This window comes from Schistocerca serialis, chromosome 3 (assembly GCF_023864345.2).
Source record: "Schistocerca serialis cubense isolate TAMUIC-IGC-003099 chromosome 3, iqSchSeri2.2, whole genome shotgun sequence".
NCBI lineage: Eukaryota > Metazoa > Arthropoda > Insecta > Orthoptera > Acrididae > Schistocerca > Schistocerca serialis.
The window spans coordinates 148,930,677-148,945,786 of NC_064640.1; the positions used below are offsets into that span (position 1 = coordinate 148,930,677).

At 39.2% G+C, this 15,110-nt stretch overlaps 1 protein-coding gene across 2 annotated transcripts in view; it reads left to right on the forward strand.

Annotated features, from left to right (window-relative positions):
* Positions 1–14,028, forward strand: part of LOC126469859 (dehydrodolichyl diphosphate synthase complex subunit nus1) — a 33,285-nt gene extending 19,257 nt beyond the window's left edge. For both annotated transcript variants that reach the window (XM_050097167.1, XM_050097168.1), the window contains exons 3-4: positions 2,452–2,710; positions 13,323–14,028. In XM_050097167.1, coding sequence (XP_049953124.1) covers positions 2,452–2,710; positions 13,323–13,413 — 350 coding nt within the window. In that variant the 3' untranslated portion in view covers positions 13,414–14,028. The remainder of the gene's footprint in view (positions 1–2,451; positions 2,711–13,322) is intronic.
* Positions 14,029–15,110: the final 1,082 nt, after the last annotated feature.

The following is a 15,110-nucleotide window of genomic DNA, read 5'->3' on the forward strand; positions in this document are numbered from 1 at the left end:
TAGGAATGGTAGAACGATGGGTTCGATGACGGTTTGGATGTACCGCGCACTATTCAGTGTCCCCTCGACGATCACCAGTGGTGTGCGGCCGTGTAGGAGATCGCTCCCCACACCATGATGCCGGGTGTTGGCCCTGTGTGCCTTGGTCGTATGCACTCCTGATTGTGGCGCTCACCTGCACGGCGCCAAACACGCATAGGACCATCATTGGCATCAAGTCAGAAGCGACTCTCATCGCTGAAGACGACACGTCTCCATTCGTCCCTCCATTCACGCCTGTCGCGACACCACTGGAGGCGGGCTGCACGATGTTGGGGCGTGAGCGGAAGACGGCCTAACGGTGTGCGGGACCGTAGCCCAGCTTCATGGAGACGGTTGCGAATGGTCCTCGCCGATACCCCAGGAGCAACAGTGTCCCTAATTTGCTGGGAAGTGGCGGTGCGGTCCCCTACGGCACTGCGTAGGATCCTACGGTCTTGGCGTGCATCTGTGCGTCGCTGCGGTCCGGTCCCAGGTCGACGGGCACGTGCACCTTCCGCCGACCACTGGCGACAACATCGATGTACTGTGGAGACCTCACGCCCCACGTGTTGAGCAATTGGGCGGTACGTCCACTCGGCCTCCCGCATGCCCACTATACGCCCTCGCTCAAAGTCCGTCAACTGCACATACGGTTCACGTCCACGCTGTCGCGGCATGCTACCAGTGTTAAAGACTGCGATGGAGCTCCGTATGCCACGGCAAACTGGCTAACACTGACGGCGGCGGTGCACAAATGCTGCGCATCTAGCGCCATTCGACGGCCAACACCGCGGTTCCTGGTGTGTCCGCTGTGCCGTGCGTGTGATCATTGCTTGTACAGCCCTCTCGCAGTGTCCGGAGCAAGTATGTTGGGTCTGACACACCGGTGTCAATGTGTTCTTTTTTCCATTTCCAGGAGTGTATTTATTGTTTTCTGGACCTTCCACGTTGGTCTTCTGCCTGGGACATTTATTTTATAAATGTTTTGTGGCTGGTCCTCTCTTATCCAGTCTCATAATGTGCCCATACCACTTAAATCTTCATTTCTTTATTAGACTAGAAATAGCAACTCTGATGTCAGTTACATTTGTGTCCACTTCACTTTTGATTTTGTTTTTCTAGTAGTTTGGGTAATATTCTTATGAATCTCATTTCTGTCACTTGAATTCTGCTGTACTCCCCCCCCCCCCCCCCTCCCTCCACTAGAGTACATGTTTCTAAACCATAAGTGAGAACAGGCACGAAGTATGTGTGGCACATGGTTTTGTTGTGGCACTTTTCGGTCTCTTAGAAGGTTTCGGACTTGATTGTAAAAGTTGGATGCCTTGTGTGTCATGCTGAGTATTTCCTCATTAATTAATGTGACTTGCGGAATACATATGCTGATGTGGATCCTATTTTTGTGTATTGGTACAGAGATTCCAAAATACCAGAAAATGTGATACTGCTGGCATTTGTTTTAGGTTGAGGAGGTACTATGCAGTAGATAGCAATGAAAGGATCCTCAATGTGCTGTACAAGGTTAAGGAAAAAAAATGTGCTTCATAACAGAGTTTCTGTATGAGGAGTCGCAACCTGTTGATTGTGCTATAGAGCTTGCTGTTTTTCTTACAGTGTGTTATGCCGGGGAACTGTAAAAATTGTATGAACTCCTGCAGAAGGATAACGTGAATTATATCTTGGAAAATGGCATATTCACTTGTGCATAGATTTCTCACGCAATGAGTTTTACAATAAGTGCAATGTACTTCCTTAATTTGTGGTAAACTGTCATAACATGCAAGACCAGATCTATCAAGTACAACTCTGAAAAGTATTTTCTGCTTCGTTGCTAGTGCCATTTTAACTATAGCTTGGGCCCTTTGTCCTTGGCTGCTGTGTGCAACTGTCTAATGTCCCCATGCGGAAGTTATAAGAATTCTTTGAAGATGAAATTTTAGCTGCAAGACTAGATATGTTACTTACACAAGATGTTTCGTTTGCCCATTTGAGCTACCATACTGTTATCACTTTGTACCATTAATTATATTGGTGAGGATAGACCCTTAGTCTGTCACCTCTCCCTTCCCATCCCCATAATTACTGGATTTAAATCAGTTGAATTAAATTTTCTTAGGTATCCCCTTGCATGTTTATAACGAGAATCAGAATTACTTTTTTGTTGACACTGGGCATCACATGATTCACCCCATTACCATTTATTTTTAGCTGACTGCACCTGTACCCTACAAATACAAAACTGAAAGTGTCAACAGAAGCACCAGAGAAAGATATGTAGTGAGATAGTACACACACAGAATTGCTGTTGTTTGACATTGAAAACAAGATAGTTACGTTCTAACATGAAATATAATCCATGAATAAGTGTTCCAGTCCCCTGTCATTTCTACATGACTTGATTGAGAATTGTTACCATGGATTTATTTTCAGGTACAAAAGCAATAGCAAAAACACGGGTAACAGTTTTATCGCTTAATGATTCAAAGGAAACATTCCTCAAAGTGACAAGATCTCTCTGCTATTCAGCTAAAAACAGAGAAGTGAAATCTTGTCACATCAGTCAAGATGTCATAAATGAAATGCTAATTGAAGAGACCGGTTTACCAGAACCCGAGCTTGCATTGTATTGTGGAGAAGTATGTTGCACATACGGGTTCTTACCATGGCATATACGAATCACAGAGTTCCTGTAAGTAATAGACATTTTTATGATTATTGAGTAAGCAGGACATACAATACGCCATATTTTTATGAATCCTTATGTCCTTATTACTGCTGAACTAGCTGTTTTTCTTAATTTGTTGTAAAATTCGATATATAAGTTTTATCATTTCAGTAGTGTTTACAAAATCATCATAATCCATCTGATATGTACAGCTGGGTAAGGGATACTCTAGACTTTCATATACATGAGGGTATTGTATAATATTTTCCCATATAAGAAATTTGATAGCCCATATGTGAGTTAATATACTATTGTGTTTTCTTCTTAATGTGTGCCTTTAAAGAACATGTTAATTATGTTGTTTAGTACAAAGACGGGAAAATGTACAACATGCCTCATCAGGAAGAAGGTAGAAGGGAAACTATAAAGAATAAAGTAGTTACAGTATTCCGAGAATGCATTTTCATTCTGCAATGGAGTATGCATTGAATTGAAACTTCAAATCCACAACCCTTGCTTTTCTCAGGGGGAACTCTCTTTCAACTAAGAGTTTCAGGCATGACTTGTGACCTACCTTGACAGTTCTATTTCTGCCAGTTCCTCTCTCCTACTTTGCAAACTTCACAGGAGCTCTCCTGCATACTTGGTGGGGCCAGCATTTGTGGAAGAAAGGATGTCATGAAGAAATGACTTAAGCACGGCCTAAGAAATGTTTCCAAAATAAATTTTCAGTCTGCAATGGAATTCTACTGATTTCAAAGGTATGGAGGAGGACTCCTGTAAAGTTTGGAAGCTAGGAGTGAGATATTGGAGAAAGTAGAGCTGTGAGGGCAAGCCATGAGTCGTGTCAAGATAGTTCAATAGTTCATTCAGTAGAAAATATGCCGTGAAAGGCAAAGGTTCTGAGTTTGAGACGTTGTTGGCGGCGGCGGCGGCGGTGGTGGTGGTGGTGGTGGTGGTGGTGGTATCGATACCTATTAAATTGTAGTAGTCCTTTACTTCTTAATGAAGCATCTCATTATAATCTGTAAATAGTAAAGATGCTCGATTCTGCTGTGTTGTTTGTAAGGAGATACTTGTTTAGCATACAGTTGTTAACAGAAACAATAATGTGTAACGTAATTCTGTGTATAAGTGCTCAGATGCTGATGTAAATAGAGGGTGTCCATAATTAAATTTCCAGTTTCGAAACAGGTAGAAAGAGAACCATTGCTCAGAATGACGTAAAATTTGAGCAACATACTATTGACACAGTGAGAAACGCCTTGGGATTAAAAAAACTTCAATGAAAATTTTACCAATAGATAATGCTGTAAGCATCTTAATATAAATGGGCTCGGCTGGAAATGACAGATGAATTGCAATGCAGTGCCTATGGTTCGAGTTGCACATTACATCATCCATACCGTTCGATGTACATAACCACACAAATTTGGCGGTCAACAATTATGGCACCTTTGGTTAGGTAAACTCATCCACCACAGCAATGTCATACCTCGTCTTATGGGAAAAATCAGTTTTTCATTGTCATGAGGCCAAAAATCGTATAAAAAGCAACATGACATTTGTTTCTAATTGTTATGAGACTGCTGCAAGATATGTTCAATATGCTGTCTACCTTTTTGTTCCCCAAGTTGAAATCGAGAAACAGCATATTCCACGACAGATTGTTGGAGTGTCTTGGGGTCACGTTCACAATGCTTTGCACAATGCGTGCCTTCAGTACAGAGCTACAGTCGTAATTGGAGCACTGATCGCATCTTTCAGGTAACGCCACAGCCAGAAGCTACATGGATGAAGAGTAGATGATCTGGACAAGCAGGCTGTAGGGAAATGATAACTAAGAATTCCAACATTTCTGAAACATATCTGCAGGAGCCGCTTCTCAGGCTGTGCAATGTGTGGAGGAGTACCAAAAATGTTTCTACCCACACATCCACACTATTGAAGTGACGTTGGTGCACAGAAGACTCTCATAGCAGCAGCACAATTTTAGAAAGCATCACTTGTGCAAAACTCTGCTCGTCCTTTTCTCACATGATATACTGCGAACAGTGGATGAAGGGCAAAAGGCAGATTCCATATTTCTATATTTCTGGAAAGCATTCCACACAATACTTCACTACAGACTGTTAAAGGAGGTACGAGCATATGGAATGGGTTCCCGGATATGTGAGTGGGTTGAAGACTTCTTAAGTAATAGAACCAAATGCCTTGTACTTGACGACGAGTGTTCATCAGGGAGAATGGTATTGTCAAGAATGCCCCAATTAAGTATTGTAGGACCACAATTGTGATCTGGTGGATAGGGTGGGCAGCAATCTAAGGTTATTTTGTGATGTATGGGATGGTGTCGAAGTTGAGTAACTGTTGCGGGATACAAGATGAGTTGTGCAAAATTTATAGGTGGTGTGATGAATGGCAGCCAGCTCTAAATGTAGAAAAATGTAAGATAATGTAGATGAGTTGGGAAAAAACTAGCCTGTGATGTTCGGATTCAGCATTAGTAGCGCCTGCTTGACACAGTAATGTCATTTAAATATCTGGGCATAATGTTCCAAAGAAATATGAAATGGAATGAGCATGTGAGGATTGTGGCATGGATGGTGAATGTTCGAGTTTGGTTTATTGGGAGAAGTTCATGAGGTGTTGTGGTAAGGTGTTGTTCATCTGTAAAGAAGACTACATATAGGATGCTAGTACAACCCAATCTTCTGTGCTGCTCAAATGTTTGGGATCCATACCGTGTTGTATTAAAGGGAAACATCGAAGCAATTCAGAGGTAGGCTGCTAGATTTGTTACTGATGTGGGGCAGTGGATAAATAATCTAACTGGTCTTTACTTTCTGCTAAGTCATTAATGTGAAAAAAGAAAGCACTTGATTGTCTATGCATGCTCAACACCTACCTTCGCTGTTTACAAGAACCTGAAAACTATTTCTGCGCTCAGCCAGAAAATGATAGTGAACACACTGACCATAATTTCCAGTCTCCAAGGCCACATTACACCTTGTGCTCACTAAAAGAAAATGTTTCTACTTGCTATTTACTCAGTGAGATCAGGATCAATGATTGGAAATGAAAATTTTGAGTTTTAACTGACTGTTATACTCAGTAAAAGTGAACATACACAAAACATAATAAAATTCCTAATAATAATAATGTCCCTATTGGAAACAGCACCATTAACAGTTCAGAGGTGACCTCTATGTGATGTTCCTGGTAAAATAGTCTATCGCCCTGACTTCTAATCGCCAAAAGTTAATTGCTCACTTTAAAAGTGGAAAATAATCTTGCCACTTGCCATGCGGTTTTGTGAGCATTGCAGACAACACATGAACAGTTACTTCTGTGAAATCTAAGCAATCAGGAATGATGTACAGTCCTCGTTAGTTCACTTTCTACTTCTACCGAAATTGCTCTTGGTAGTTGCCCAGCTCTGACGTTATCTGAGGCACAATGCACGCAGGCATTTGACTGATGCAGGCAGATTGATATCTCTGTGCGAAGTGTCTCTTCGTGTTGCCTCTCCGCCCCTATTTATATATGGGTGCAGCAGACTGCCATTCGGAACATCTGCTATCAACTGTCTTAGGCACAGGTAGCAGCGTCTAAACAGCCCCTTTCTCGGACTTGTATTAATTAATAGCTCTGTCATTTAATAATTTACAATCTTCTTAATTTTTATATGAATTACGTTGGCTTCAGTTACTGAAAAAGCTTTAGCTTGACTTAATTTAAAATTTACTGCCTAGAATTTTTAGAACGGAACTGACAGTGGAACATGACCTCTGAACTGCCTGTTTAAGATTCCTTGATATTATTATTATTTAAAATAAAGTCATGAAACTTGGTTCAGCTGTATTATTTCCTGAACTTAATCAAGTGCTGTATTTAGAATTTTCTATTGCAAATACGAATGATACTTAATATATTATGAATAGGTACATTTTCATTCCAAATTTGAAATTTAGTAAATAACTTGAAAACTAATAGAGGTAGCTTATCGGTGTCACATATAGAAGATTTTTAGATCAAACTGAGGCTGCATATGAATTTTCATCTTTCTGAGTCTAATATTTAGCTCCTTCAATTTTTCGTAAAAATGCCAATTTTGACCCAAATATTGCTCTTATCAAGTTGAGACTCATAATTTTTAATTGTTACATACATTGGCACATTATGAACAGTTTTTAGCTTTCTAGCTTCATTATTTAGTGGCACTTATTTTTTCTGAAAATAATTATTTAGTGAAACATATTCATTCAATCATTCATTCAATCATTCGGATATATCACATTGTTAACATTAATATACTGAAGCATAAACTGAAAAAGTTTGGAAAAGTTATTTTAATTTTTAATCTCACTCATAAATTATGATGCAATCCTTTGTATGCTAAACCTAAGTACATTATGATGGCTTGGCGGCAGCAGCAGCAGCAGCAGCAGCAGCAGTAGTAGTAGTAGTAGTAGTGGTGGTGGTGGTGGTGGTGGTGGTGGTGGTGGTGAACTGGGGTAAGCCCCAGCAGACTCCCTTGCCTCTGTACCTCTTACAATGTTACAGCGCTTGCTACACCACACCAGTAGGGTCAGACAACACACAAATTGTGATCTTCCCCTGCTTTATTTCTTCGTTGATAGTCCTCGGTGTTGACATACTGCATTGTTATATTGGCTGAAAAATGGGGGGTGGAAGTTCAACACTGAATACTGTAACTGATGTAGCTGACAGTTGCACAACTGAGTTTCACAGGTCTTTACTTTAACTGTTCACAACCCCCCAATATAACACAATTACATGGCCAGTTCACTATTGATAATTGTTGATAAGCTTAATTAATAGGTTGCAGGCAACATCAGCATACTGCTATAATAGTTTGCTGTTGACCACTTATGAGCAGTAAAATCCTAACCGTGCAGTTTGTAGTTCTTGCAGAATAATACTGTATGTGTGACACTATTTTTCAAATAAATTAAACAGACATTGTCATTAATTATTCTAACACACGGTCTATTTGTGTACACACATTCCAATATTAAGTTAATGCAGTGTTGTTAATGTAACAAATACATATTTTCCGTCTGAAAATCGACTGTGGACTGCCAGACTCAGGACCAAAAATCGGTCCTTTATATATCCTCACAATAATAGGCATTGAAACAATATTTAAGTTACAGAAATTACAATTAAAACATAACTCATTCAATTAACTGAATACATGAAAAATTCCTCCTTTTTAACAGTTCCTTCTATCACAAAGGTTAGGCCAAATTATTTGTTTAAATAATGAAGTTAACAGATATAGTTATACAAACAATACTTTTGACAAACCTGGTAATTACTTTGGAATTAATTAAAGGCTGGCTGTGCTGGTATGTTTTTGAATAGAGCCAAATAAATACTTTAAGAATCCTAGTAGTTCTTCTTGCAAATGTTTATAAGTAGTACAGAATTTATATTCATTTATAAGTGAACAATAGAATCTAAGTCATGAAACAATTACTGATTTCACCGTATAACAAAATACATTGACTAGGAATGGTCAAAATTAATTAGGAAATTAATTGCATACACAAAACTATGCACAAAATTAGACCTGGTACTATATTCCTTAAGACTGAGGGCCAAACTTTCTCTTTTATGGAAATGTAGATTATACTTGTGCATGTTAATGATAATTAGGTGAAAATGAAAATAAGGTGAATTTAAGGAGGCAGGTGGCAAAACAAGAGAGGAAGTAGAGAGATCCCAGCTTCCTTGATCACAAAGTGTTAATGTAAATTCTTCGAGAATTCAAATGGGAATCCCTAGATAGAAAGCAAAGTTCTTTTTGTGGAATACTATTGAGAAAATTTAGCAACCACAAGGCAGTTGCTGCTAGGATGAATACTGTAACACCTACAACCATCAAAAAGAAACACAAAGTATATCTATTTGAAAAAGCTGATAAAAATGCTCTTAACGCCTTTTTAAGAGACAGTCTTCACTCCTTCCGATCTGATCATGCAAGTGTGGAAAAGTTGTGGAATGTTTTGAAAGAGATAGTATCGACAGCAGTTGAGAGATATGTGCCACATAAATTAATAAGTGATGGTACTGATCCCTCATGGTACACAAAATGGGTCAGATCGTTGTTGCAGAAGCAACGAAAAAAGCATGCCGAATTAAAAGAATGCAAAATCCACAAGATTGGCATAGTTTTACAGAAGTTAGAAATATGGTGCATACTTCAATGCGCGATGCTCTTAATTTCCACAATGAAATTCTGTCTCGAAATCTGGCAGAAAACCCAAAAAGATTCTGGTCATACATAAAGCACACCAGTGGCAAGACACAATCAATACCTTCACTGCACGATAACAACGATGAAGTCACTAATGACAGTGCCACTAAAGCAGAGTTATTAAACACAGTTTTCCGAAACTTTCACCAAAGAAGATGAAGTAAATATTCCTCAATTCCAATCAAGAACAACTGCCAAGATGAGAAACATAGAAGTATATATCCTCGATGTAACAAAGCAGCTTAAATCACTTAATAAAGGCTAGGCCTCTGGTCCAGATTGTATACCATTCAGGTTCCTCTCAGAGTATGCTGATAAAATAGCTCCATACTTAGCATTTATATAGAACCACTCGCTCACAGAAAGATCCGTTCCTAAAGACTGGAAAATTGCTCAAGTCACACCAATATCCAAAAAGGGAAGTAGGAGTAATCCGCTGAATTACAGGCCTGTATCACTAACGTCGATTTGCAGTAGGGTTTTGGAACATATACTGTATTCGAACATAACGAAGTACCTTGAAGAAAACGATTTATTGACACACAGTCAGCACGGTTTCAGAAAATATCATTCTTGTGAAACACAACTAGCTCTTTATACTCGTGAAGGAAGCGCTATCAACAGGGGATGTCAAATTGATTCCATATTTTTAGATTTCCAGAAGGCTTTCGACACCGTTCCTCACAAGCAGTCTTCTAACCAAACTGCATGCCTACGGAGTATCTCCTCAGTTGTGCGAATGGATTCATGATTTCCTGTCAGAAAGGTCACAGTTCACAGTAATAGACAGAAAGTCATCGAGTAAAACAGAAGTAATATCTGGTGTTCCCCAAGGAAGTGTTATAAGTCCTATATTGTTCCTGATCTATATTAATGACACAGGAGACAATCTGAGTAGCCGTCTTAAATTGATTGCAGATGATGCTGTCATTTACCATCTTGTAAAGTGATCAGATGATAAAAAGTACAAAGAAGGGCAGCTCGTTTTGTATTATTGCGAAATAGGGGAGATAATGTCACAGACATGATTCGTGAATTGGTATAGCAATCATTAAAACAAAGGCGTTTTTCGTTGCGATGGAATCTTCTCACGAAATTTCAATCACCAGTTTTCTCTTCCGATTGCAAAAACATTCTGTTGGCACCCACCTACATAGGGAGAAATGATCATCATGATAAAATAAGAGAAATCAGGGCTCGCACAGAAAAATTTAAGTGCTTGTTTTTCCCACATGCCATTCGAGAGTAGAACGGTAGAGTGACAGCTTGAAGGTGGTTCATTGAACCCTCTGCCAGGCACTTTATTGTGAATAGCAGAGTAATCATGTAGATGTAGATGAAGAGAACCAGCATTTGTAGATGAATGCAGAACTGTTCTACTGCTGCCAACATATATTTTGCATAAGGACCATGAAGATAACATACAAAGAATTAGGGTTCATACTGAGCCGTATAGACAGTCATTTCTCCCATGTTTTATTTGTGAGTAGAACAGGAAAGGAAATGACTGGTAGTGGCAAAGGGTAACCTCTACCATGCACCATACAGTGATTTGTGGAGTATGTAGGTAGATGTACCAGTGGAAGAGGATCCACAGGTCTCATTTTGCAGTATGAAGTTGATGTGCATGCAGATTTTATGTTGCTCATATTCTGTAATTTTGCGTATTGATATGACCTTGGAGATGGATACGGGCTTCGTTTGTCTGTAGAATGTTCCATGGCCATTCATTGTCCACTTCCTTGCAAGCAAGAAACTCCAGAGCGAATGTTTGTCTTGCTTTCAGGTCAGCAGGAAGCAACTCCTGAGCAAGTGAGATTTTGTATGGATATCAGTGCAGGATGTTTCATAAGATTTTATGCACTGTGCTTGCAGGCATGTCCAATATTTGGGCAATTCATCATGCACTGCACGTTTGCACACCACCAGTTGGCCTATCCTGAGATGCTGTGACCACATCTTCGACGGATGTCTTAGCAACTGCTTTCTTCCCTCTGCTGCATTGCTCTTCAAAAGTGTCTACCTTTTTGAATTTTGTAATAATTAGATCCTTAGCAGACATGGACTGATGCCTTTTTTTATGCCTTTGAGTGTCTGGAACTTATGTATAGCTACTGGCGCACAGTCATCATTCTCGTAAAATAACTTTACCAGCAGTGTGCAATATTTCATGGAGCATTGAGCATCTCAGATGCAAACTGAGGAACAGCCATTAGCCACTCATCTGTTGGGCTGCATATTCCGATGCTTAGTGTCATCTGTTAGTCAAATTTTCATTAAATTTGTTTTTGTTCGATGATGATCCCCCCTGCGTCAATAATATGCTGTTCAAATTTGACGTCATTCTGAGTAGTGGTTCTCTTTCTACAGTATTTTGAAACTGGAACATTAACTATGGACACCCCATATATTAAAGCCACCAAACATTGACAAAATTCTGGAGACAGTGAGAATCAAATTTTTATTATTGGGTTAAACGTATCAGTGAGACTGTATGAACAGTGTCAGCAGAAATGAATTTTAGTTTCAAAATGGCGACTGCAACACATTGCTTATAAAAAAGAAGTTTCCTTGTATGATTGTGCTAAGTGAGTGAGAGATTACTTTGGGATTGTGCAGTGTGTTAGCTCTGCTGTGACAACTTTTTACCAATTGCACATAAAAAGATATAAAAATGAGACTGAGCAATACTAAATCAAACAGTGGAAAATCCAGGATGGAATAATGCCGATATTATGAAAAGGATGGATTGCTACTCACAATACAGAGGAGATTTTAAGTCACAGACCACAGAGACAGTGGTCACATGTGTGAGAGTTGTGCTTGTGTGAAAAAAAAGTATATAATGTGTGTGTGTGTGTGTGTGTGTGTGTGTGTGTGTGTGTGTGTGTGTGTGTGACCACAGAGACAGTGGTCACATGTGTGAGAGTTGTACTTGTGTGAAAAAAAAGTATATAATGTGTGTGTGTGTGTGTGTGTGTTTTTCTACTTCAGAAGGAGGCCTGTGGGTGAAAGTCTAAATGTGTGGCAGTCTGCTACTTACCACGTCCTCAATATTGTGAGTAGCAAATTTGTTTTTCATAATATTGCCATTAGAATGAGCAATACTTTCCTTCAGCAAGCTTTGTCGTACATATACACTTTTACAGTGGAGTTGTATCCTTCCTTTACTGTAGATTTTTTCCATGTGCTGGCTGCTTTTGTTCAGTATGAATGAACAGATGCTCTATCTACAAACAACAGAGTGCCTATTAAATTGGGCTGGTATCAGTTACAATCAGCTAAACTCCTACAATTCTTACACATTTTCTCAGTAACTTCACCGCCTCTCTAAGAATGAACCTTCTGTCTATATGAATGCTAGAAGACATTGAACCATATGGCTCAACCCAAATACCAAATAATAAACATGATCATCATCCTGCAATGGAAACACAACACTTCATTTGAGAGAATTTTGACATATTTGAATGTGGAAAGAGATCTGACAACCAGTTGTGGAAGTAGAGGCACATGGTTTTGTTAAAGGCTAGGAAATTTCTTTAGGTGACTTTCATGAAGAATGTAATTCATTTTTGTTTCACATCTTTCAAACGGAAACAACATGTTTGTCAGAAAGTGCATAGCATTGGAGTAAATGACCAAGTAGTAGCTGATTTGCCTTTTGAACATTCTAATGGATTCAATAGAATGCTACGATTTGCTTGTCTTCGATGGTTCACAGTGCTAAATATACATTCAAGAGAATATCACCTGGAGGATCTGGTGTAAATTTTACTGTCACAGTTTGGTAGCTATTTTAGAAATTTGACAGCATTGTCCTTCAATGAAATTGGTCCTTCTCCAGTATGCTCTTCATATGATGACAGTGTTCCATGATTAGTGTATGATATGCTGTTATAATTATCCAAATTCAAGTATTTGAGATACAAAATAGTGTTCATCTTTGTGATCTGGCAGTTTCCTTGTTTTGCAGTACTTCTTGACACATTAACGTGACTATAAAATATTGTGTTGGTTACCACGTATAACTGCTCAAATGATAAACGATCACTGCAGTGAGTAGTGATTCAGTGATATTTACTAAGAAACAGTTATTGTACATCATAGTGGTTAGTCGTTGTGTCCAGGCCATTTCAAGCAGGCAATCGCTGAACATAAAACAGTGCTTTAAGTAACTGATGAGCCATTGTGTTACATGTGTTAGTTTCTGATTATATTTCGATAAATATTTTTAAGTGTTCTATCAGTTCACCACCTGATAGAGCTTTCACTGCATGTCAGGAATTATCTATGTATAAATCAGTTCATTTTTTTTCTCTCATTGAAGTATTTCTTCATTCATTGCAGGAGGTTACGAAGCCATCACAACATCACAGTAAGAGAATTTGTGAGATTGTTACAAACTTACGGTAAATGTGAACAGAGGTTTGGAAAGTGATTAATAAAGACAGTGCATCAAGTGAAGAGTGGGGAAATCCATTCCATTTCTGTGTTCTTTATCATTATTATTATAATTATTACAAAAATGAACCTGTTTGTTGTTGTTCTTTTTTGTTTTTCTTCATGTGATGTAATCTGACAAGTCATGTTTATTGTTAAATCACAGATGATTTTAATGCCAGTATGTAATTATACATATATGATCACTGAGAAAAATGTTAATAGCCAAATGTTTGCCAGTGACTTATAAGTAATCGTGAGATGTATGTACTTTCTAGTAGTTGTATATGTTTTATAGAGTGCCTTAGTAGCTGCATACTTCACGAAGTGTCCCGGGCTGATACGACAGTTTTTTTTAAAAAAGTATTTATTTATAGTGCTTTTATTCCTCATGTAATTCTTTTACTGAAGTGAAGGGAGTGTTGGTTGATATTTATGTACTAATATAAGGGGGGTTCAGGGAGGACAGAAAGGCTGTATTAGTCACTGAACAGCTAAAAATTAAAAATATTCCAGGATTTTTGTGGTGCTTATCAACTGATCTTCCAGTATTTAAGTACATATCGGATGTAAAATGGATTTATGATGATGATGATGATGATGATGATGATGATTATGATGATGATGATGTGTTGTTTTGTATTTTCATTCCCTTTTACATTGTTTTTATTTATTTTTTAAAATATGTAATATACATATTGAGCAGGATATGCCCACATATCAACACATATTGTTTTGTTAGAAACACTAGATGGACATACAGTTACATATTTTCATTTGAATTTTTACCTGTAGTAGTGACAGGTAAGTTAATTGTGCACAGTCCTTTCGATAAATTCATAGAGCTAGTGACAAAATTTTGCTGCCTAGCTGTCAGCTGTGAGTTAACTTAGCAGGTTTTAAGTAAATTTGGGTGGTATCTTTTTGTCAACTACACACGTCCTCATAAATTAAGGATAATTGCAGAATGTGGTGCCACACAATGTGGCACTACACAAAACTGGCACTAATAGCATAGGCACTTAGGGAACACTCACGACACAGATCTGTAAGTCCACGGTATTGGTGATAAGTTCAGGAAACCATCCCGAAACACATGTGCTCCAAAATGCCACTGTTCCCTGCGCATGTACCCCGACATCAATATGGAATATGATCACCATGCCGCACAATGGGTTGGCATACTCTGGATCAGGTGGTAGAGCAGCTGCTGGGGAATAGGCCTCCCATTCTTGCATCAGTGCCTGTTAGAGCTCCTGAAGTCTCCTAGGGGTTAGAAGACGTGCAGCGATACGTCGATACAGAGGATCCCAGACATGCTCGATGGGGTTTAGGTCTGGAGAACAGGTAGGTCACTCCATTCGCCTGATATCTTTTGTTTCAAGGTACTCCTCCATGATGGCAGCTCAGTGGGGCTGTGCATTATCATCCGTCAGGAGGAAGATGGGACCCACTGCACCCCTGAAAAGGTGGACATACTGGTGCAAAATGACCATGTACTGTGTTCTTGACACCAGGCTTTAGGGGCTCTCCTGTGACCAGGGGTCAGTTGAATGCTCCTTGCAGGTCTCTGGGCGAGTAAACCATGTCTGTTCAGTCGTCTGTAGACTGTGTGTCTGGAGACAACTGTTCCAGTGGCTGCAGTAAGGTCCCGAGCAAGGCTACCTGCAGTACTCTGTGGCCGTGTCGGGCACT